The following is a 26,120-nucleotide window of genomic DNA, read 5'->3' as shown; positions in this document are numbered from 1 at the left end:
CCATAAATCTTGTTGATCAAACAAGTACAAACGTACTTTTTAAAGAAAAATCACTTTACAATGTTTACTATTAAAACAAAATAATCAACTAATACACGAGGCAGCAAACGTTTTCACCAATTTAATTATTATATTCTACCTTGACAATTAACCCAATATTTTCCTAGTCAAAATCAATCTTAATGCTTTTGTTTGTCCACTATAAAACAATAAAAGCCATTAATATTTTAGTATTTGTTTCTGTTGCCCCATTCCCCCTATAGACTTTCAGGATATGGTTATATTTCCTACTCCTCTTTGATCTCCACACCAGTAAACTGATACCTTGTTGTCAATTACACTAATGTTATTATTTCTGTAACTGCTCTATAATTACAATATAAGAACAGATTGTCTGATCATAGAATTATGGACTGATTAATCAATAATTACAATTGTTTACATTGGTCATTTGTCCAAGTCGATTAATTTAGCGGAACTAATTAGAAGTGAAACAGTTCCCATGACCACCCTCACAAATTAACAAGATTATAGAAGTGAAAATTAACATATGCCAGTAAACATATAAAACAAATTGGTAACTATAAACCTGCTCCCTTAGTGTGTACTTCAAAAAATTTCTGTGGACTAGTGAAAATTTCGATAACAGTGAAAAATGTGACTCAAAGAACAACAAAACCTTAGAAAAAGACCAATTCATAGATCCCTGATGGCAATGATACAAAGATAGCAATTGCTTTGAAATTCAAGGAACAAATAATCCAGGGATTTGAATCACGTTGGAATAGTATTTTACGATGATGATATAAGACTAGAATCATCACCTTTTAATCCAAGGATTTTTTTTCTCGAAACTATTAGATATAGATCTTAAGAAACAGAAATAAAATGTGACAAAAAATCTCAAGCAATTAAAAAAGACACTATTTGATGCTAAAATATATAACGGCAGCAAAACATTATGTGGAAGTGAGATAAAAAGTGGAAAAATCAAATTTAAAATTATTGACAAGTTGTATTGTCAAAAATTAAATGCAACTTCATTATTCATGATCTAGATGCCCTCAAAACAATGCTTTCTGATGGATTAACGGAATCAATGAGGGCTATAAATCTTACGGAATTTTAATCTTCAAACCACACACAGAAGGAGTAATTCGACTAAATAAGTGCAGTAAATTGACAATTCTGTGTCACATGATGAGTATTACCATTTGTCAGTATAAATTGCTGCGAAGTTACATTCTGAAAGGAATAAACAATTGAATACGTGTAAACCTCCATGCGTGTTCAGCGCACGACTCAACCTAAACAAATATACCTTGTATCGCAGGTTTGATACCCTTTGGTAAACATTTAACAGAAATTGATTATTGATGAGTTATACAGAAATTATCTGAATCTGACCGTTTATATGGAGTTATTTTTTTTTTTTACACAATTCAATAGGTTAACAATTAAATATAAAAAGCTTTGTAATAGGTGATTCTTTTTATGGAGAATACAAGAAGTACCGAGAGTGAAAAATCAGACCTATAGGGTTAATAAGATGATTAGGTTACTGTTTTAATCGCTATTATAAACTCTCACAACATAATCACATATGTCGTATTGAGAAAGAGATTATGCCTTCAATCAATTGTGAAATTCACTTCATTGGAAATAGATGACAAAAATATCAATTTCATAATTTTCTATACGGATTGGATTTTTAAAAATCTGTGCCAACTACAAGAAATAGAATAGAAACAGATTCTTATTTAAGATTGGATACTAGCAATATGTGACAAGAAAGATGACATAGATTCACAAAAAAGTCGTCAATGGCGAACTGCAGCAATCGACAGGTCCACTTACTGCTATGGAAATAGATTTGTAATCCTCTATTGAGCGATTAGTGAAATTAACACCGGACAATTAAAAGGATAGGAAACTTACATTTAACATTTAAGGTTGATACATGGTTGTGGAGATGTTTTCTTTTTCAACAGGAACAGGGGTATGTTTTTTGCTACCATATTTTTCAAATTTCTTTTGGAAAAGTATATAAATTGAATTGAGTTTACTCAACAATTTTTCGTTAATGGGAGAAATTGGGTCATTGACAAGGTAGACTGAACTTTACACACATGACTGAATCTATTTATGTAAACAGGAGGCCAAGAACACATGCATGGTTAAAGCGAATGGCCTACACACATCTAATATACAATATTGAGCTCCAACAGTTAACCCTCATTGTTTGAATTCCCTTAAACAAATCTTGGCCTTATTTAAATAGTTTTCACATTTGACTTTATGCGGTTTTATCATACTGTGCATGTATGCAGACCACCAGGGGCCTTTTATAGCAGACAATGCAGTATGGGCTTTACTCATTGTTAAAGGCCATACAGTCACAGTGACCTATAGTTGTTAATTTCTATGTTATTTGGTCTGTTGTGGAGAGTTGTTTCATTGGCAATCATATTCCTATTTTTAATTGAAGATACCTCCTCAAGATTGTTTATCCCATGTATCTATGACTGTCTCATGTACAGAGATCACTTCTTCTTCTTATTTCATTAGAGCATTTAATTTAGTTCTTCCAGTCATGAAACCATCATTACAACTTGTACCAAGGATCTCATACAATTTATCCTCTCCTAATTCCATGTTTTTTTTACGGCTGATGAAACATTTGATTTTTCATCGAAGATTAGTCAGATTGTATATTTACCTCATTGTATACATTTTGTACACTTAACAGCTGGTCTGGGCAATGTTATAAACACAATCTAATAGAGAACAGTTGCCCTGTATAAACACAATGCAAGAAACAGTCTATAGATACTTGAATTCAGTCTGGTTCTATAAACCTCTCATATTGTTTAAATCATGACTTTGTTAGCTGCAATCTTGTAGCAATCTTTGCTGTTAAACAACCTCATCAATGATTAATACAGTTTTCAAAACAAACAATGATTTACTGTAAAATAAGTTACTATTGAAACATTCATTTTTTGCTGTAATTTTATTAGTCAAATCATGGACTGAAATAGATATAGGAAGATGTGGTGTGAGTGCCAAAGAGACAACTCTCCATCCAAATATCAATTTAAAAAAGTAAACCATTATAGGTCAATGTACGGCCTTCAACACGGAGCATTGGCTCACACCCAACAACAAGCTATAAAAGGCCCCAAAAATACTAGTGTAAAACCATTCAAACGGGAAAACCAACGGTCTAATCTATATGAAATGTTTATATTGCAGTTTTAAATACTGTGAATTCAGAAAATAATGATGCCATTATCCTTGACCATTGTTGACCAATACAAAATTGTGAAATCTGAATCATGAAACTTGAAGGGAAATTACTACAATGAATAGGAGTTTATGATGTTGGCCAACCTGGTTTGTGCTCTTAGCCCAATACCAAGTGCTTGGCACAACTAAGTCGCACTTTTCCTTTCTAGCTTTAATTAAACTAACTTAGTACTAAATCATGAAATTTGAAGGAAAATCACTACTAAAACTAAAATGAATGGGAGTTTATGATTATTGCCAACCTGATTTCTGTACGTTCCTACTCCTAATGCCAAGTCCTTAGGCTTGGCGCAACTAAGCATCACTTTCCCGGTCTAGCTTCAATTAAACATAATAATGCTGAAAGTGAAATTCCTTCAAACAGGAAGTCAATTGAAGCTTTAAATTTTTTTATCTCTTGCTCTTTTCATGCATTTAATTCTATTTAATAGATGCAATCAATGTAATACAACGACAAATTAAAATTTAGCAAAATACAAATCGATACAAAACAGAGCATTACTGATAGTATACAATATACAATATAGTATCAAAATAAAAATTTATGGAACACAGCAATAAAACAAGTCTGCGACAAACACTAAAACAAAAGAATAAATTCCATTTCTCTTCGTAAAAAGAAAATCAAAGCACGCTGCTACTGCAGCTTCTAGCTCAAAAACCTTAAGAATATGAATTATATATAACAAGAGAAAATAATGAATATTTACAAGATTTCAACATCAAAACCTTCTGCTGTTACTTATTCATACAATCATCTAAATATTTCTCCTGAGGAAATAGTGTTAAATGAAACCATACTTAATGAAATTTTTCATCTGCTTCAATAATGTTACAAGACTAGGGATTCGATACTTCTGACTAAAAGTCAAAGAAAATGCTTGTATTATTAATTGAGAGAATAATGAAAATGTTGACCTGACGTTTGTCTTTGTCACAGTTCTCTCTTATATCAATGTCTAGGATTTCAACAACTACAAAGGGCCTGGTATGTCAACGACATTAGCCTTCATTACTAAAGAGAAGTCAAAGATGTGACAAGATCATAAGTTTTCTAATAGTAAAATTGTAGTATTCCATAGAACAGCAAAACAATTCTGAGTTTTCTAAAAGTGGTGGTCCTGAAAGGTTTTGACCACCAAAATTTGCAAAGGACAACACATTTTCAGTATTTTGCATTAGAAATACATTATTTGTGTAACAATGCATATTTCCCTTAAGGACCACTGAGGTAAAAAAAATTCAGAACTCTGAAACATCTTACGGTTATATTTAACATTTCAATCAGAGACGAGCAACCCCTTATAAAACCTACAGTCATTGTTACAGTTACTTAAACAGGGTCCCTGGTCTTTCAAAATGAACCTGTTGATAGTATAACATGGTAATAGTTTGTTGTTTTTTTTTTTGGGGGGGGGGGGGGGGGGGGGGGACTATTTTGAACATGCATATTATCAACAAAGAAATACTATTAAAAATAATGACAGAACAACAAAGAAATACTATTGACAGAAAATTCAGTGTATGCAGTTGTTGAGTAAATTTCAGACCAACCTATTTCTGATTCAGATTTAAAATTCATTGGATTTTTAAATGCTTGGAGAGGATTGGTATTTACTTGACTAGCTCCAATTATTCTATAGTTTGATGAAGTCTACACACGAAAATAAAATTATATCAAACCTAATTGTGCTAATGGCCCAAAATAGTTCGGTAAATCGAATTGTCATAATTCTTTCCCTGGGGTAATGAAAGTAGATGTATCTTTGAAAATCATATTTTGCGATCTAATTTTGCTCAGGCTTTTTATCCATCATCATCATTAAATTTCATTCTTCTGGACTTGGTGACATCAATCACCCATAATGAGGTACGCCAGAGAATGACAAATTCATTTAGGTAAATCATTTTTGCTTTGTCCTATTTATCAAAACTGGTCGCCAAGAAATAGCCTTAATGCGGTGCTTAAAAGTGGCGTTAAAACATCAAAACTCAAATAACTAGAGGCTCTAAAGAGCCTGTGTCGCTCACCTTGGTCTATGTGAATATTAAACAAAAGAAGCAGATGGATTCATGACCAAATTGTGTTTTGGTGATGGTGATGTGTTTGTACATCTTACTTTACTAAACAGTCTTGCTGCTTACAATTATCTCTATCTATAATGAACTTGGCCCAGTATTTTCAGTGGAAAATGTTAATAAAAATTTACAAATTTTATGAAAATTTAAAAAAATTGACTATAAAGGACAATAACTCCTTAGAGGTCAATTGACCATTTCGGTCATGTTGACTTATTTGTAAATGTTACTTTGCTGAACATTAATGCTGTTTACAGTTTATCTCTATCTATGATAATATTCAAGATAATAACCAAAGACACCAAAATTTCCTTAAAATAACCGATTCAGGGGCAGCAACCCAACATAGGGTTGTCCAATTCATCTGAAAATTTAAGGGCAGAGAGATCTTTACCTGATAAACAATTTTAATCAAATGTCAGATTTGCTCTTAATGCTTTGGTTTTTGAGTTATAAGCCAAAAACTACATTTTACCCCTATGGTCTATTTTTAGCAGTGGCGGTCATCTTGATTTGATGGCCGGGTCACCGGACACATTTTTTAAACTAGATACCCCAAAGATGATTGTGGCTAAGTTTGGATTAATTTGGCCGAGTAGTTTCAGAGGAGAAGATTTTTGTAAAAGATAATTAAGATTTACGAAAAATGGTTAAAAATTGACTATAAAGGGCAATAACTCCTAAAGGGGTCAACTGACCATTTCGGTCAAGTTGACTTATTTGTAAATCTTACTTTGCTGAACAATATTGCTGTTTACAGTTTATCTCTATCTATAATAATATTTAAGATAATAACCAAAAACAGCAAAATTTCCTAAAAATTACCAATTCAGGGGTAGCAACCCAACAACAGGTTGTCCGTTTCATCTAAAAATCTCAGGGCAAATAGATCTTGACCTGATTAACAATTTTACCCCATGTCAGATTTGCTCTAAATGCTTTGGTTTTTGAGTTATAAGCCAAAAACTGCATTTTACCCCTATGTTCTATTTTTAGCCATGGCGGCCATCTTGATTTGATGGCCGGGTCACCGGACACATTTTTTAAACTAAATACCCCAAAGATGATTGTGGCCAAGTTTGGATTAATTTGGCCCAATAGTTTCAAAGGAGAAGATTTTTGTAAAAGTTAAGGACGACGGACGCCAAGTGATGGGAAAAGCTCACTTGGCCCTTTGGGCCAGGTGAGCTAAAAATGAGGAACAGATGATGCCCCCACTTGCATATAAAGTTATAAAGGACACAACTCAAGAACTGTAAAAGTGAAGCTACCTTAATTGTACTTAGTCTGAGTTTGTGGTAATAAGCTTTGTTTATAGGTTTCTTAACATTTGGTTGAGGCAAACTAAAGTTAGAGATTGGAAACCAATTTGGGATGTAACAAACAAGGGTATAACTTAATGCCCCATCCACTAAGGCAGGGGCATAAAAAGATGAGATTTATAATTCTTGACCCTGAGCACAGAATGAACATGAGTCCCAACTCAAGTCCAGGTTATTTGGAGTTCATTATATCAATTATATTTCATATCACAACTTGAGGAATTGCATAGTTTTTAATCGACCACCATTTGTAATAATCAATCAATTAGGATAAACAACGACAGCAAGCAATAATATATGCTTTATTTGCCGGAAGATTTGTAATTTAGCTTATTCTACAACAGAAGGTACAAGTATGTTTTAAGATAAGTGAAGAACTGACGATAATTCTACATCTCCATTGACTTAAAATTAGCTCAATCCTGGAAAGGTTCAAACAAATCTTGTAGCCAGCTATCACTTCTTAATAAATTTAAAAGATAAAACCAAATTATCTTATCTTTTCACTAGTGATAATTTCATTATGAAAAAGATAAAAGAAGAAATCTTCTTGTTGTAGGAAAGTCAGTCAGTGTAATGAAGAACAATTTTGCTATTTAAACAAAATTGTTTTGCCTATGATAGCCAGTGTTCAATATAATTTTTAAAGAAGAGGTTTCCTAGAGACAATTATTTGTTACATAACTATTCATAACTCCTGTAGCAGGTCAGAAAAACTCCAATCTAACTGTTGTATTGGATTCCACATTAGATGAACCGAGCCAAATATCTTTGTTATATACCTAACAATCTACTGTGGATTCAGCATCAGATGAACTGAGCCAAATATCTTTGTTATATACCTAACAATCTACTGTGGATTCAGCATCAGATGAACCGAGCCAAATATCTTTGTTATATACCTAACAATCTACTGTGGATTCAGCATCAGATAAACCGAGCCAAATATCTTTGTTATATACCTAACAATTTACTGTGGATTCAGCATCAGATGAACCGAGCCAAATATCTTTGTTATATACCTAACAATCTACTGTGGATTCAGCATCAGATGAACCGAGCCAAATATCTTTGTTATATACCTAACAATCTATTGTGGATTAATTATTATTTGTTGGATGCCAATTTTTCATGGATTTCAATGGTAAGGGTGAACCACAAAATTTAATGTTCAACAAATGACAAATTTCCTGAAGGCTTGTATGCAAACTTCGGCAAAACCTAGAAATTAAATATCCACAAAACATTGCAAGTTTTCCTTAATCCACGAAAAATTGAATACCAACGAAAATAAGTGAATCGACAGTATATCCACTATAATTATCCCTACATGTCATGGTCAGCTTAAAAAATTAAGTATATATATACCGGAATGGTGATATATAAGACTAAGGCTTATCTAACTAACAATGAATACAACGATCTGTTACAAATAAGTCTATATTTTATTAGACCTGGGATGTCATTATGTCTGATAGAGGCAATTGTACTGAGTTGTCTACAGTATAATCCACATATTTCTTATTTTATTCAAATAAATCCATTTTTTTCCTGCAAAAATGGACCCGATATCCACCTTAGAAACATATTGAAATACTAATTATGTTTCCAACATCTGATATTAAATAATGAATTTATAATATTCTATCAAATAATGGTATAATGGAAAAATGGTAGTAGCAGAAACATAATTTTGCAATAAAAATTTGTCTTGTGTACTATAATTTGTCATTTTCTTTTTAGAAATAGCTTGGTCAGTTTATTTTTTTATCTATGCGTTTGACTGTCCCTCTGGAATCTTTTGCCCCTTTTTCAAAAGATTTTAAATCAAAACTGTTTTTTTCCAGAAATAAAACTAGGTTGTGTATGAAATATTTTCTACATAAAGACCCATTTGTAATCATTAGTACAGAGGATCAATATTTTATATCTACATAATCTAACAAGGGCATTTTTTTATCAGTAAAACAGCTTCTGATTTACATCAGCAACTCTATAAACAATGTATGATAAATACTCAAATATGACAGCAAATTGAATGGATGGTATATGATGAAGATGAATATCATCATCTATTAAGATGTCATGAGATTATAGATTATTTCTCAAAGTTAATATTACATAATTCTGAGATAAAATGTAGAATGAATGTACTTTTACTTAAAGATTTTAAGAATAAAAGTTTTTGGGGTTATTATAACATTGGTTGTTTTGAACGAACAGAGAACAATTTGAAGATTCATCTTTTGAAAAGTTGGAGACTTTGGTTCCTGCCTAAGTTTAACACTCGGTTCTATAAAGAATCTGTCAGCATGCACTGTACTATTCAATCTTGTATAAATTTAAATCCTACTTAGGTTCCATCAAGAATTCTGTCAGTATGAGCTGAAAAATTTGCATAGTACTGTTTACCATGAATAAGACTTGTACTTCTTTTGCAGAAACACTAACAGTTCATTTTGTTTTACCATTATTTTATCCTAGCAAAGATTCCCTTTTCTTTCAGAGATTATATTGGGCAATTATTGGACCTAATATTTTCAGTAAATGACTGTACTGCTAAATATTTAAAAGAAAACTTTGTTGAATTATTAACCAATTTTTGAAAACGGAACTTGGACAATATTTGTATACTAATTAGTAAGCCATACAGAACAATGCTCATCCAGCATAATCCACTGGGAGTTTCCACCCTACGTCATTTAGATTAGTAGTTATCAAATATTTATTGTGCTATAAAATCTACCCAATAAAACATTCACAAGGGACCAGCTACTAATCCATTATATTGGCAATATATATACCTGTTCTGTTATGTCATAATTATTTGACGATAATGTAATTGGCCTAGAATTCGAAAGACAATAAACCGAAATTCAGAAATCTTTTTCTTAGGGTTGAAAAGCTACTTTTCCTGTAGCACATTGTATAACACAATTTTTACATTTTGTTGTATAGTATAATTCATACTGGATACTTCCTTCTACCAGTTGGGGAATCCAGGATACTGGGGTGTACTTTTTGAATATTAAAAGTTTTAAAAATATTAAAAAATCTTCAAAATCAGGGAAGAACGCCTTCATGGAACATACCATTTTAAATAAAATTTGGTAGGATTCAGGAAAGCATCTTAATCAGCAAGTAACAAGTTTAAACAGACTATATTGTTGCATTGATGCAGTGTTTACTTGATAATGAAATTTCAAAATTGGTATTCTTTTCAGAAAATGGTTGGCTTTTGTTTGGCAAAAGGCAACCATCTTGTAAAATGGAAACCATTAAAAAACACATTAAATGTGCTTTTAATGAAAAATATTGTATTGAATAATGGCATAATTGCATTGGATATAGTGAAGTTTAATTTCTGCTATCAATAATTAATACTCCATCATTCAGATTCTAAATTTAAAAACAAGTTTTATCATTTACAAATACATCATTATACTCTGTTCCAATTTCATAGAACAATAAAGTTACTATGTTAAGTACTTATTCTTAATTAATCTATAAATAGACAGATTGATTTCCCCGTCCTTTTTAAGGGTCAAAATTCTGTCCTAAGCAATCACCATAATGAACTAAGGACAGTCTGGCTGAAATCATATATGTAATTATAGATTTTCTTCTGTCAACATAAACACTGATGTAGTTAAGTTTTATTGCAAATAGCTGGGTGACCAGATAATTTTGGGAAAATGTTATAATTAGTTTCCCAAATTAGTCTCCATCTTAAAATATTCTACTAAAACTCGTAAAATCAGCTGTTGACATATATGGCATTAAACCTCCCATGATTTATAATTGTGGAGCGTCATTTTTACCAATTTGCCTTTTTCAATTACCACTGAAAAAGTAAAAGCTAGTCATGCTTTCATGATGATATTCTCTCGATTTAAACCTATCGGAGTAAAAGTATACACTATAAAACAAATAGAAAAATCTTCGTCCCTTTGTGATTACATCAAATGACTGGTTTCAATGTATGGAATCATTTTCAATTATTGGAAATAATTCATAAATACCGCTTGGATTAGAATGGAGTGCATGCTAGAATAGAGAAGTCAACTCCTCTGAGACCAAGACAAACGAACCAAACAAGTTGTGACAAAAGAAGTGAAAACACTTCACTCGAGACATCAAACATAACTAATTTTTGGTAGTCCATTTATTTTTGAGGAGTTTAGTCAGAAATTTTTTGAATGTCATTAATGCTACTCTCAATCACAAAAGTCATTTTTCCACTGACAAAAAAATCAAGTTATCTTCAACGTTAAATGGATTGGCGACTTTTTAACGAAATAGATATGCATGTTTCTTGGCGACAGTTTGACATTAATCATTATTCTTAGATATAACTTCTGATAATTGGATGATATAGTTCTCAGACGAAAGTGATGGCGTAATTTCGACTTTGTGACAAACAGTTGACTTACATCTGTAGATAAGTTTTGGGATATAAAATTGCAAAACAACATGTTTCGTTACACTGGTTCCGCTGGACGGGTGAGTAGAGTGAGTAGAGTGGTGAACTAGAATTTATAAGGGTTCATAACTTCAGGGCAAAACTTGACCACTACTTTACAGGGTTTCAAAATCAAACACTGGTACATTTCTATCCGATTTCTAAATGAAATTTAAGATTTGAATTGGGTCAGATGTTTGCAAGATATTATAACACAAACATCTAAGGTGAAGTTCCTGGTTTGATTGAAGACTGATTGATTGTTGGTGTTAAATGTCACTTTCATACACTTGGCTATAAAAGAACAGCTAGTGTTAAATGTCACTTTCATACACTTGGCTATAAAAGAACAGCTAGTGTTATATGTCACTTTCATACACTTGGCTATAAAAGAACAGCTAGTGTTAAATGTCACTTTCATACACTTGGCTATAAAAGAACAGCTAGTGTTATATGTCACTTTCATACACTTGGCTATAAAAGAACAGCTAGTGTTAAATGTCACTTTCATACACTTGGCTATAAAAGAACAGCTAGTGTTATATGTCACTTTCATACACTTGGCTATAAAAGAACAGCTAGTGTTAAATGTCACTTTCATACACTTGGCTATAAAAGAACAGCTAGTGTTAAATGTCACTTTCATACACTTGGCTATAAAAGAACAGCTAGTGTTAAATGTCACTTTCATACACTTGGCTATAAAAGAACAGCTAGTGTTAAATGTCACTTTCATACACTTGGCTATTACAGGGGTTTCATTATCTTTCATGTTGACTGGTACTTTCCTTGTTTCTAGGTGGTACTTTTCAATATATTCCATGAATATCTTATATAAAAATTCCTACATTTAGGCGGTACTTTTCAATAGCATAGGAGGGTAAAAGTACCGGGTACCACCTCCTAATGAATGGCCTGGGCTATAAAAGAACAGCCAGTGTTAAATGTCACTTTCATACACTTGGCTATAAAAGAACAGCTATCTATTGTTGGTGGATGAAGCCTAAGTACCCTAAAAAGAATCAACACCATTTTTATTGTCGATTGATTGTCGTTTGCTTTTTGTCTAGTGAAAAATATTTCATGCATGTTTAGGACAGGTGTCAATTGCTGAAGTCTGCATACAAACCTATGGATTTTTTTTTTTAATTGTTGAACACTAAAATTTGTGGTCTACCTGTACCCATGGTTTCCAAGAAAATATATATATATACCACGAATAATAATGAATCCTCAGTAGATGGATCCAGCTGTAAAAGGGGGGTCAAAGAGGATGAAGAGCAGAAAACTGCCCGAGGAAAATAAGGGTCTATTTTTTAATTCATTATTGATATAATTAGCATTTTTATACCAATAAAGCCAACAGTAAAATATTTGTGTTTAAGGTCCCGTACTGCTGATAAAAATAGGGTTGGTAGGTCGTCATTTCTTGATTGTGAAACAGGGTTATTGTTTTATCTGCTTTCAAACAGAATTGGTATGGTACTTACCTATCTGATAACTTAGAAGCGAATTGCTGCTGAAGTTTTGGTTAGTCAGGAATGTTTTAAAAGAATTGTACCTGTGAAATTTTATTTTTTTTAATTTTCAGTGAAAAGAGTTTGGATCGGTCAGCCATTGTCAATAATGGTTTTTTTTTTTGACAAATGAGAAAACAATCTCTGATCATGAACCTCCTTTGTGTGATAAGATTTTTCTTTTTAATTTCAATCTACATTTTTTACCAAATCTTTTCAATTGCAATAAATATTTTTCATTTTATAAGCCAAAAAAAAAACCCCAACATATTCTTGACCAGATTCACAAAATATTTATACAAGCAAGCACTATGACAAAGACGTAATTGTTTTTTTAAAATTCTAAATATTAGTCGTAGATAATAAAAGTAATCTTTTCATTTAAATTATTCAGTACATGTACTTTTACTCAATACTGTAAACCAATGATCTATAACTAAAATAAGTCTTACTATACAAAATCTTGTGTGAACAGAACAGAGCATTTTTTCTATGCCTAAATAAATGTATCCCTAAGGATTGAATCATATTACATTGTCTCTTAAAGGACTGGTGTTATTACTATTCCAATACAATTACACTATGCCTCATCAATTATTTAGAATCTTAATCACAAGCAAGAAAGGACAAGTCTTGACATATGTAGTACAGACATGTGTGAACGCTGAAATAAGAGACCCTTAGCCACACCTCAAGCAGTAAAAAATGTAATATCAAAAACGGTTGATTACAAACTACAGATTTAATCAACAAGATCAGAAACTTTTATACATGTGTATAGTCTATGCCTACATAATTACTACAATATTGTAGCTGGAGACAACCACATAATAGTTGACCAGCAGCTCAACTTTCAATGAAATAGTAGAATTTGGTTAGAGTACAAAACATTTTGTGTCTGAAATTGACAACAATCCAAATGAGCTGTCACTCACATTTCCGATACTGAAAGCCTAATAGTTAAGGTTCCGGTTCAGATTCAATTTCATTGGCTTTAGAGGTAGACAATAGCAAAAAATGAAGTTGCTTTTTTGCAGGATAACATATGTGTTGTCTACTTTAAAGAAACTACCAATTTTGTTTCTTTTAACCTTCCAAGGGCAAAATCCACAAAAATAGGTATATAACGAATAATAATAATTCCACAGTATCATTTATGACCAGTTTTACAACAGCACAAACCAAAACACCTTTCTAACATCTCAATGACAAATTGATAGACACAGCTAATTCAATCTATTAGACAAACACAATTACAATGCCAGGGTATGACAAAATAATGGTTTGAAGTCACTAGAAAATTACATAGAACAATGACCTATCAATTGTCTGGATTGTAATTGATTTACCGGCACAAACAAAACACCAACAATGGGATTCTGCTCACAATTGATAATTAAAATTTGATACATTTTGGGCAATTATAAGTACAATCAATGGTACTCAATACTGTGGATACATTTATTTTCGTGAGTACCAATTTTTCTTGGAGTTAGAAAAACTTGAATATTGTGGATATTTAAATTTGTGGTTTGGGCACAGTCCGCTTAAATTCTTTTAGAAAACTTGTATATCGTTCAACATTTATATTAGTGATTCCACTGTACCCACAGAATCCATGAAAATTGGTATCCAACGAAAATATTTATGAATCCACAGTTTTTGTATCGTTTTACACCTGACTCATATTTATGTCTCTTAATAAGGATAATAAAATTTTAACCACAGTTTAGTCAATTATAAGTAAAATCAATAATATTGGTGTTCTTTACAGTATTCGTTTTGTTTTACATGTCACTGCTATTTTATGTCTCTTCATAAGGATAATAAAAAATTGATACAATTTTTTAGACAATTATAAATAGAATCAATGATACTCATTTTGTTTTACAGGTGACTATTTATGTCTCTTCATAAGGATAATAAAAATTTAATATGTTTAGTCAATTATAAGTAGAATCAATACATATTTGTTTTGTTTTACATCTGACTGCTATAATTTAGGTCTCTCCATAACCAGGTATACATACACCTGATATTGTCATTTATTTACTGCATAATTTACTAGCTTACAAATAATCAATAACCACTCTGTTGCAGACTGCGACACTTCTTTTTGTCACTTAAGAATTACTTCACACTCCAGCCGCTAAAGTAATTAAAACAGTTCAATTATGTCCAATTGAGTTACAGAATTGACAATGAAACTTGGTTAAATAAGACACAAAACATTTAGACTAACATGGCTCTTTCTTCCTGGAATTTGCCGACTTTAGAGCTAATTTCCTACTGCATGTAGAGCAAAACTTTGGTTTGCTTGCTTGCATGATTAGTTTGTATAAAGGTTAGCTCAAACATTGTTATATAAGATTGACATCTTCAAACAATATATATAGTCATATAGTTTAACCTGTATATCTTATATTCAAATTTGATTGAATGCTAACCCAACTGTAATAGTACAATATACAAACAAAGCAAGCAAACTATCTGTCTGACTCTACATGCATCTTGAAATTAGCTCTAAGAATATTTTAAAACAATGTTACTACAATTCTTGTTTCTAACAGCAGAACCTATATCGTATCACACCATACCCTAGTGGATAATCAGGTCAGGATTATCACAGTGCAATCACTTAAAAGGAAGAGCAGTAGTGGTTTTTCTTTTGGCGATTTATGAATGGAATGTGAAAAACCATATCACGAGTAAACCTTGTTGATAGTTCAGATTATTTTTACCGATTACTTTTTACCGATAACCGCTACGAATTTCAGCTGACAGCAACTGTAATTATTATTCTTTGGATACCAATTTGAAAATGAAAGTTTTCCTTGCCCGAAAATTGGTACTCATGAAAATTAAGGAATTCACAGTAGTACATTTGCCGTCCACTTTTCATGAGACTCCTTACATGTATACTAATTTTAAAGGAAAATTTAAAAGTTTCGTTGCAGCAAAAATAAGCAGATATGATATGATTGCCAAATGTATGAGACAACTATCCTGAAGAGACCAAAGGAATAGGATTTTAAACAATTATATGTACATTGTATTTGTACAGGGTGTATTAAAATCTCTTAGAAATTCTGACCTATCATGGAATGTCTTGAAACAAAAATGTCTGATCCTTCAAAAATATCATGTATTTACATTAAATAATCAGTTTCATCAGCAACCTTTGCATGAAAAAGTCCTGCACTTTTGCATCACTAGTGGTCATAAATATACTTTTGGAAATATAATGTCTGCATGTATCACTTGTTTTCTTGGTCATCAATTACCTGTTTGCCAAAGACTAGAGGGAAAATGTAACCGAAAAATACAGGTCCCAAACCAGTCTGTTGATCTTTTCTCCAACTATTAAATTAACCAATGAAACAATGAAGGATAGCCGATTTATTAGGACAGTTATCGTTTGATGAAGTTATTTTAGACTTAATAGCATTTGAAAACAGATTATCGAAGTTATCACCAGCATAAATACAATTATTGATCTGACAGAGCACATATTTTATAATTACATTGTGGCATAACAGAAGCCTCAAGTCCCCTATTCACGTTTAGCTACGGACAATTTGAACAAACTCGCCTGAAATATCATATGTCAACATTGATAAAAAATAACAGGGCACCTGAGTAAATTGATCATTACTGGTGAGCAAACAATCAATGCTCAGAATGATGAGACCTCAGTAAACAGAAAAGAAATCTAATTAAGTGATTGCACCAATAATCATATAAAAGCATGGAAACATTTAATACATTTGACAGATTTCTTAAAGGTTTTAATCTTTGAATTTGGTGTGGACCAAGCATACAGGAAAACAATTCCTGTGCTATTAATTTTTTAATACCTTTCAATTGATCATGAAACATATAAAGATTTGTTTACAAATAGAATTGTCAAGTATTTGACCTAGTTTCATCAAAAGGCTATTTCCCAATAAATTAAATAGAAATTAAACTGGATAATTTCCAGTTTAATCCATTAAACCAAAACCGGGTGACCAGAGCAACACCGATTTCTACACCATAATGGCTTGGCGTCATGTATACATGTCGTTAACATCTTTAACAGTCGGCGAGACAGACTTTTACTCCTAATAATTCCATAAAATACAGCTAATGGGGAGTCTTAGACATGAAATTTCCATTTCATTCCGATGCTGAACACCAGTCGATTGTTCATCAATACTGTAAAATTGCCTTTAATTGTTTTGTTTTGATTTGCTTTCGTTCTGCTTGTTTGCACTGAAAATGGGAACTAAGTAAAAATCAACAAGCAGATATAATTGTATTTATATGAACTGATTCTGAATAAAAAAAAATCTGTCATTAATATTTAGTTCAGGAACACTGATTTCTATCTTGTAAAGTACATATGTACTGTACAATGGTTTACTTTCGTGGAGTTAAAATGACTTTATTTCCAATTTCAATTTCTAGACAAACATGCACATCTTTAAGGTGTAGCTTTATAATTTTATGTTTGTTACTCCTCAGCAGAACACACTGCATAAAGTAGGGCAAAGAATAATTTGCTCAGGGTCACAATAATGACGTCTGTTACAGTTGAATGTCCTATCATAGAATAATCAACCTTGCCTGACAGTCTACTACAAAGAATACTAATTTTTTAATTATATGTTTTGGGGTGTGTTTTTTTATCATATCCTTGTCACATTGACATCTATTAAAAGTATCCTTTTTGATTCAAACAAAAATAATCCAGTTACTATTTTAAGAGTGGACTTATTCAGGTTTAGACTTTGCAATCAACTTTGTTTACATGCATGCCAGATGTGAAACATTATCATTAATTATATAATTCTTAAGCAAGCAGCCAACCTAAATAAATATAACTATAGAGCATGGGTGACTTGTCAGAAACTGTATTAATATATACATGTATCTGGTTAATATTCAAAGGGACCACCTATAAAGTTTGTCAGCACCAAGATATCTTTTTGAAAAGTTGGAAAATTCTCAGTTTTTTTGGTGTTAACTTCAAAAATAACATAACTTTTGTTGAATAAAGGATTAGGCTAATATATTATCTGATTTATGTGGCTACAAATTTAAAATGCAGCTGAAAAATTGTTTTTGTTGAAATGCCACTCAACATCACTAAATTCCACTCTACCAAATTGAAATGTCTACAATTATCTCCCCTTACACTATTAACTTTAAGATCTGTTTTCTTTTTTGGGGGTTTTGTTTTACAACCTAGTCAACAGAAAATTCAAAAACCTACATATATTCAATTGCATCTATGACATTCTCTATAATATTACTGACATTGATTGAATTTGTCAGAATACTCTTTCTCAAAATCCTACTCAAATTCATACAATATCAAATAAAAGTAAACAAGGAGTTTGTGTATAATAATTTTATATCATTGTAAACTTTGTAAAAGTGTATAATAAATGAGAAAAGTGATCAGATTGTTTTTTGGTATCTTTATAAAAGTAAATCAAGCATTTTTGTTGGGTATAATATTTTAATATTTGTCATTGCATTTACAGTAAAACCAAAATTCAGTCAATTTTCATAAAAATAAAATTTCTAAAAACTTACTTGCTACTTCTGCTAATAGTAATATTTTAACCATTTTTTCTTTGCTTTCATTATTAAAACATTTCACCTTCCCTTTTGTATATGTATACATTTTTGAAATATGATTTCCCAATAAAAAATAAACATGATCAAAGGGCAGATAATTCATCTGATTACTGCTTCCATTTCTTTTAGACAGAAAGAAAATAATAAATTTTCCTTTTAAATGGATATTTTCATACTTTGAAACATAACATTAACCATTTCTTTCTTTTGAAATGTAATATATCGACAAAGACTCAAAATGATTAAGAGGTAGATATTCTATTTCCAAAAGAAACAAATCTTGCTAATTTTGTTTTGAGACAACAGAAACCAGTCTGAGAAAATGTTGCATACTTGGATTTTTTTCAATTGCCTTAATGGTAGGTTATATTTTTGTCAGATTTAAAAAGAACTAAGTGACATTATCAGTGTGACTTTTTGTTCTTGTCATTTCATTGCTAAATACTAGGTCATATACTAATTTTTCAGAGGCTAGAACTGTGAGATGTATTTGTTATGGTTTCTTACATTGCATCAGACAGCAATAACTTAAATCATATGAGCTCAATTTCATAGAAACAAGAAATATGTGATATGTTTTATTAGGTTTGCCTCACATTATATTTGATCAGTTATTTCAATACTCAGGATACATGTATTTTCATGGGTATCAATTTTCCTGGATTGAGGAATATTTACATTTTGTGGACATTAGATTTCGTGTTTTTACCAATCTGTACATACAAAGTTTGTAATTCATGGTTTGCCTGTGGTAACGAAAGCCATGAAAATTGGTATTCAACGAATAATAATGAATCCACAGTAAACTAGATCTGACCAAATGCTTAACATCTGTGAGGTATTTGAATGGATTTTGACATGTTTCATCATACAGTTGCCTAGCTAACAAACACATATCTGTAGCTAGAAATGTGCAATTCATTTGTATGGGCTTTCACATAGTACACATATAATGATGGCATAAAGATGAAATGTATGTATAAAAGAGACTTACTATTCTGGCTATAAATAATGTCTTGTATGGATCTCTTGTACCATTTGTATTGTTGTTAGGATCCCCTGAAAAGAGAAAGCAAAAATGTATTTTATCAAGTCTATAATTAACAATTGTATACTCAAGTTAAAATGGACAAGATTGAGATATTTCTATACATTAATAAGTACTGTGATACATAAACTAGGTTAAAATATACAAGTTTAATGTTTCAATTTTTCTTGAAGAACATTTTCTTAAAATTGATGTAAGGATGTATCGATCATAAATTGTATTTGTTTGCTGAGCTTTGAGTGAAAAATGGAAAGGATCTATTAAATGAATTCAACTTGGAACTTAACTCCTATAAAACTTGATATAAGGTGTTTTTCAGTTGTAAAATTTTGTATGCATCAACTATGATGCTTTGACAGTAGAAACAATCTACCCCCCCCCCCTTTTTTCTCTCCAAATTGTTCTCTTTTTAATATTGCTAAACCAACATTGTAGTTTAAATACAAGTATTGTTCACATCAATTCCTATTTCCATATAATGCATCATTCATTAAGATAAAACAATCAGCTAAGCTTAACAACTGTTGGAACACACAAAAAATACTGAATAATTAATGTGTACATGAAATTGACTCATTTTCCAGAGTACTTTATTATAATTCTTTTCTGTATTTGTAAATTAAATATTGAATGTGTGCATCAAACCATTCAGTCCAGTACATATGTAGCACATATAATAAGTTAAACACATTTCCATTTCTTGCAAAGATTATGGAATATTTATACATTTATAAAAGACTCAATTCATAATCAGAAATGAGGACTAATTAACGATATTTGTCAAATAGGTTATGATTATTTAACAATAGTTATCTTTCTTGACATGGTAAGCTTAAGGCATGGAGTTTTGTTAAGTCAGCACATTGATGAAAATGCCTGAACCAACTCAGGAATATGACAGTTGTTGTCCATTCATGTGATGTGTTTTGTCATTTGATTTTGCAACATGACTAGGGACTTTCCGTTTTGAATTTTCCTCGCAGTTCAGTATTTTTGTGATTTTACTATTTACATCTCTACAAAGCATCACTATCTTGGTAATTAGGCAAAAATTCTCTAATTATATCAATGGAAGATCCAGAAATAACACAAATCTTTTCACTAACCATGTGTGACCAACTTTTGTTGATCTAATGTAATCCTCCCCTCCCACTAAATCAACAAAAGTCATACAATGAAACAATGTCAAAGACTTCTAAACCTTAATTAGCAATATTCATGGGAGCTATACAGAAAAATATAGTAAATGAAATAAATACTATGGTTTTTGAAATGAACAAAAAAGTATGATTTCCTAATTCTTCATGCATAGATGTTCAGAGACTGTGCAAATGGTGTCTCTTTTAAAACGTGTATTACCCTGCCTCACATTCCTACTTTTTATGCAAGGGGAGGGGAGGAGGCGTATTGGATTTTTAACTATTCATAATATTTTCATATCTTGAACTAATAACAGATTTATTTTGGTTGAAATATGGAAATGGTTTATCTTTTGATATTAAGTCTATATATTTCAGATAGATGAAGTAGGAAAGGGATTTATTCCCTTATAAATCATACTTATCCCTAGAATGACTAAGGTGTCAAATCCACCCAAAACTGTTAAAACCAGTGACATGTAAAGGAATGACCTATTTTTTAAGGGGGCGAAAACACATTTCATACCCCTAGATTACAACAGGTATATCACTACTGCTTAGTTGAGCAACATCAATCATTTCATTTTTTGATGCAAAATGATGTAACCGACCTAAACAATGGGGTTATCTGACCTCACCATCCCCAACCCATTATAGTTTACATAATGGTTTCCACGGTGATTATAACATCATTGGAGAATTGAGTTATTCGATCAGTAATTATCGGAGGTACTGATGGATTGTGTTTTGTGTCTATTTGTACAATGTATTTTGGCAGTAGGACAATAATCCAATGGATTTATACCACATTCTATACTGCCAGCGCTTAACCTACTGATGGCTCTGGCAAACCTATAAATCATAAATTTCCAATAAAAATTAGTCTTCGTTATATCTAAATTAACTTTGAAGGGTTCTCTCCATCTACTCCCCCACAAAACTTGGAGTTCAAGGTCAAAATTTCCAAAATGTTTTTTTTTTTTTTAATTTTAAAACAATGTTTACGTTTTGCTTAAAATCTACTTTGACAGGTTCTTAGAATAATTTTCCCATAAACTTTCGGCAATGTACTTTTGCAAATTAAAAACAACATAATATTCTCAATTTCTGGTACTAAATATAACATCTATTTAGTATTATGTAGACAATACAGAATTTTCATTTCATATTTTCTTTTCCATCCAAATGCTCCCATCCAAAAATAAAAATAATAATGATATAAGAAAATAAGTAGCTTATAGAAATACCTCACTACTTAAATAGTTTTGAATGCTAAAAATAAATAAACCTCTAGATAAAAATAATACCAATTCTCTCCACAAGTGTTAATTTCTGTTTCAGAAGAGATAATTCAGAAATCGGATCTAAATTATGATCAATTGTTTGTCCTACTTTCTATATTTGGAAAATAAAATAAACAATATTTGACAACTTGGGAGTTTATGTGTTGGTATGATTAATCATGAACTACAGGTTATGGTTAATTTTTTTGCTTGAAACAAAAAGCAGAAAATTATAATGTTATTACATTATAGTCATGTTTAATGTAACAGCCAAATCTTATATACTTGATGTTTTTTGGGGTCTTTTTTTTTAAGGTTCTCAATGAATTCCCTCTTATCTGTCACCATTTTTCTTATTCACAAGAGAAATAAATTTTACATTACAATTCAAAAAAAAAAAAAGCACGTCTGTCAAAGAGCCACTTTTTCCAACAAGGGACATACAACAAGTTTCTTCCCTTTAACCTCTGTTCCCTTCTTCCCAAATAAAGTTATATACTTGTGGAAAGAGTATTTCACAAATCAAAAGATTACATCATAAATGTTCATTAATCTTGGTATAAAAACATTTAAACAATTGAGCTATAGAATCAATGCATCATTACATAAGCTTTTGATAATATATAAACCCTGTTTGATTTATATCCTCACAGCTCCTTTGATACGAGGTGATTTAACAGTAAGATTATATGTTGTAATTTGTAACTAATTAATACATTATCTAAGTTTAATCAGGTAAACAATAGAATCGTTACCTGCGTTGACAGCTGGCAAGACAACAAATCGTATTTAAGAGCTGTTCTATTTAATTGGGGTTCATCCTAATTATATTGACAATGAATTAAATGTGTGTCAAAGTCAAGTCTTGATAACCAAAAACCATTCTTTTAGATATGATAATTGGCTGAGGTAAAACGTTCTAGTCCAATTAATACAAATAGGTACTGTATTCCATCTGAACTAAAATTTGTATTGCCAAAAAGTATTGCAACTCATCAAATTATGGTTATTAATCAATAGTGTGTGTTGTTAAAAAACTTTGTTGTTTAAACAGACTGACTGTTTGTTAGGGGTCACAATGAGACAGCTTTATATAGGAATGTATTCATGTATAAAAGCTGAAACAGATATTCTTATTGTTTGAATTTTTTCTTTTTTCAAAGAATGTGTTATAACCTGGAGCTCCAGGACATTTACTTTTTATTTAATCTTTAATAGATTAACTTATTCTGGAACATGATTATGAATATGAAAGATTTGGTCGTATGGGTATTTTGTTTTCTATAATAATGTTTGTCAAATAATTTATTGCAGTACTTGGGGTCTGTTTTAAGATTCCAAAGAAGGTCTAGATTGACATTGGGAGCCTTTATCCTCACAGTGCTCTTCAACAAGAAATATCATGTGGCTTATACTTCAAGGGATATTTGTCTTTAGGGTACACAAATGTTGGAGCCCTTTTCTCACAGTGCCCTTTATAATGAAGTATATATGACTTTTTCAATTGTGAATATCATTTTGACTTGCTACAAATTTGTGAAATCCAGTATTTTAACTACCAACAGGCAATTCAGGGAAAACAAACCAAAGAATTGTTGCACTTATCCTAATAAGCTAACAAAAATATTTATAAAGCGTGATCATAAACTTTTAACTGTCAGATTCAATCTCCCTTTTCCCTGAAATACATCTATTAATTCAAAAGCGATCATGCAATGAAAATTCCAATGCAGACTTCCATATTTTCATTACAGCAACAGCTAGGAAACGAAAAAAAAATAATGAAGTTCATTCATAAAATGAATTTGATGGACATTAATAAAAATGAATAGCAGACTTTTGATGAATTTTGAATCCTATTAAAAACGTAAAAAGAAGACATCACGCACATTAAAGCTGCAGAACTTTAGCCTCACCCTAATCAATAGCTTTGCAGTTTATCCGTCTTTTCAAGATAAATGTTTCATTAAATGTTAGGTGGGAAAATCATGGAAATTGACAACGTCCACCATGTGTAATGATGATTGAGAGTTTTCGGGGAATATCTTTGACAGGGGACCTTATACACAGGTTATTGAGATGAGAGGTATATCTAATGCACAGGTAGAACCACAGGTAAGATACCTGATGTTTTTTTATAATGATGAATTAGATAGAATGATGAATTGATTTTATTGTAGTAAAAGAATGTATAACTACATCCTAGGATTGGCTTTACAATCTATAATTAATTGCTGATTTCTTCTTCATTTAATTCAATTAACACAATAGTTTGCTTGCCAATGTTCTATTGAAAATAGGTATTTACTTTTAAAAATGAAAAATATTTTTGAACAATCTGCCTCAGAAACAGACAATATCTGAATGACTTCTGTTGTTAAACAGATGCTCTCTAATAAAATGGGTTAACTGCTTTTGAAAACAAAATTGAAATTTAATGATGCTTTTAGGAGTCTGCATTCGTTGAAAATAGATGTACTAAAAATAGAATAAATGTTGGCAAAAACCTTTGTATTAATTATAAACTAAAATATGGATTTGTTCTTTTACCACAAAAATTTCCTATATCTTATGGATGTTTCAAAATTAAACCCTTGGGGGGACATAAGAGGTACTTATCGAAGACCCCAACCATCCATTTCATTTTACTGATAATTCACCAATGTCTCGGAAAAATGCAACCAACCACCCATAATTTATTGTCTTCCATCCCCCTCTAATGATAAATCTGGGAACAGTCTTTAGTTTTCTATGTTGTGTCTTGTGTACTTTTATTTTGTCTGTTTGTTGATAGTTTATTTTAATCTATGAGTTTGAATGTCCCATTAGTATCGTTCGCCCCTCTTTTCTTTTCTTTCCCTCATTTTCTGTGCAATATTATTCTGATTTTTACACCATATTTTGTGTGCTTTTCCATTTTGGATTGGTGTCATTCAGCAAATTACGGACTTTCATGGGTTTTTCCTTGAAGTTGATCTTGTATTGAGTTTCATGCATACTAAACAGAATATGAAAACCAATCTGATTTATGAACTGGTTGCTTTTTGTATACTATTATACCTGCCATACTTACACAAAGCCAGGTCTTGTTCAAGTTTGTAGGCTATCTGTTCTGCTCTTTCTTTTCTCTACAAAAATATACAAACAAAATGAATCTAATTTCTTTATTATCATTTACATCAGAAATATCAAACTTTTAAATACATGTATACATGCTGAAGTTTCATCAAGTTTGAAATAGTTGCACCATCCATTTTGTTAATTCTTTGAATTGTTTCGACAATTGAATACAAATGATCATGAAAGATTGCTGTTCAGGTAACATTTGCTATAACAATATTTCTATTCTAAGAATCACAGAATCAATCTATTTATTTTTTAATCTGGGCAGGGGCTTTAACTCTTTAGAAACAATTCTTTAAAATTTTGCATACAATGTATCTGTGCACCCAACATGAAGATGCATTCAAATGGTCCAATTCAATTGAAATAGTAAAGTACAACTATTAAATGCTTAATTTAAAGTTTATACGTCCATTTATGCAAAGTAACTACCGGTGTATAATATTAGGAACATTGCCATTAGTAGAGGTTATTCATTTCACACAAACAACGAGATCAATGTATACAGAAAATGAAAATCAATTTCCATTCAGAGTCATATCAACATTAACTATAATTGTACGATTGAGCTGTTTCTTCGATATATTCCCATCTTTCTTTTGACCATGAATCAATACGTCCACTGAGTTACATATCCAATAATACCCATACAATAACTCTTATTGATACAGTCGGCAGTAATCTAATAATTATTTCTGCTATCCTAATGAACAGTTTAGCTCTTATCTATAGGCAAAATGTCAAATTTCGGCAGGGGAAACTTTATCATATATAAACAAATTTGTCTATTCTGTTTGTTTTTATGCCTAATATATCATTAACCAAGCCTTTTACGAAATTTACATGCGTCAGCAACCCTCATCTGTCAATCTTATGTGAGGTTGAGTCTGAATACCAAACACCAATAATTGAAAACTAAAATATCATCGATAGTTAAAAAGTTTACCAAAGTGTTTTGACTGAACTCCTTAATTTGAAAACGATAAATGGTTTTGAAGGCCCTAAAGACATCAATACATAAACATATCTGGTCAGAACTTTCTCACTAAAAAAGATTATAATCATATTCAAAACAGTGTGGCTGTGGCCATTGATTGACGACCTTAATTATCCCATTGACTGGGACAGATTAGGTGAACGTTTGTCTGTAAGACCACTGCTCACTACTTACTTATTATAGAATTTAAACTGTGGGGTAACCAAAGGTTCT

The 26,120-nt window shown here is 31.2% G+C and overlaps 1 protein-coding gene across 1 annotated transcript in view; it reads right to left on the bottom strand.

Moving 5' to 3' along the window:
* Positions 1–26,120, bottom strand: part of LOC143083286 (U1 small nuclear ribonucleoprotein 70 kDa-like) — a 72,164-nt gene that overhangs the window by 38,581 nt on the left and 7,463 nt on the right. Inside the window, exons 3-4 of the mRNA XM_076259558.1 lie at positions 24,861–24,915; positions 19,312–19,376 (exon numbers count right to left, since the gene is read on the bottom strand). Coding sequence (XP_076115673.1) covers positions 19,312–19,376; positions 24,861–24,915 — 120 coding nt within the window. The remainder of the gene's footprint in view (positions 1–19,311; positions 19,377–24,860; positions 24,916–26,120) is intronic.

This window comes from Mytilus galloprovincialis, chromosome 7, assembly GCF_965363235.1.
Source record: "Mytilus galloprovincialis chromosome 7, xbMytGall1.hap1.1, whole genome shotgun sequence".
Taxonomy (NCBI): domain Eukaryota; kingdom Metazoa; phylum Mollusca; class Bivalvia; order Mytilida; family Mytilidae; genus Mytilus; species Mytilus galloprovincialis.
Note: the sequence above shows the minus strand (reverse complement) of the source record. Positions and strands in the feature narration are given on the sequence as shown.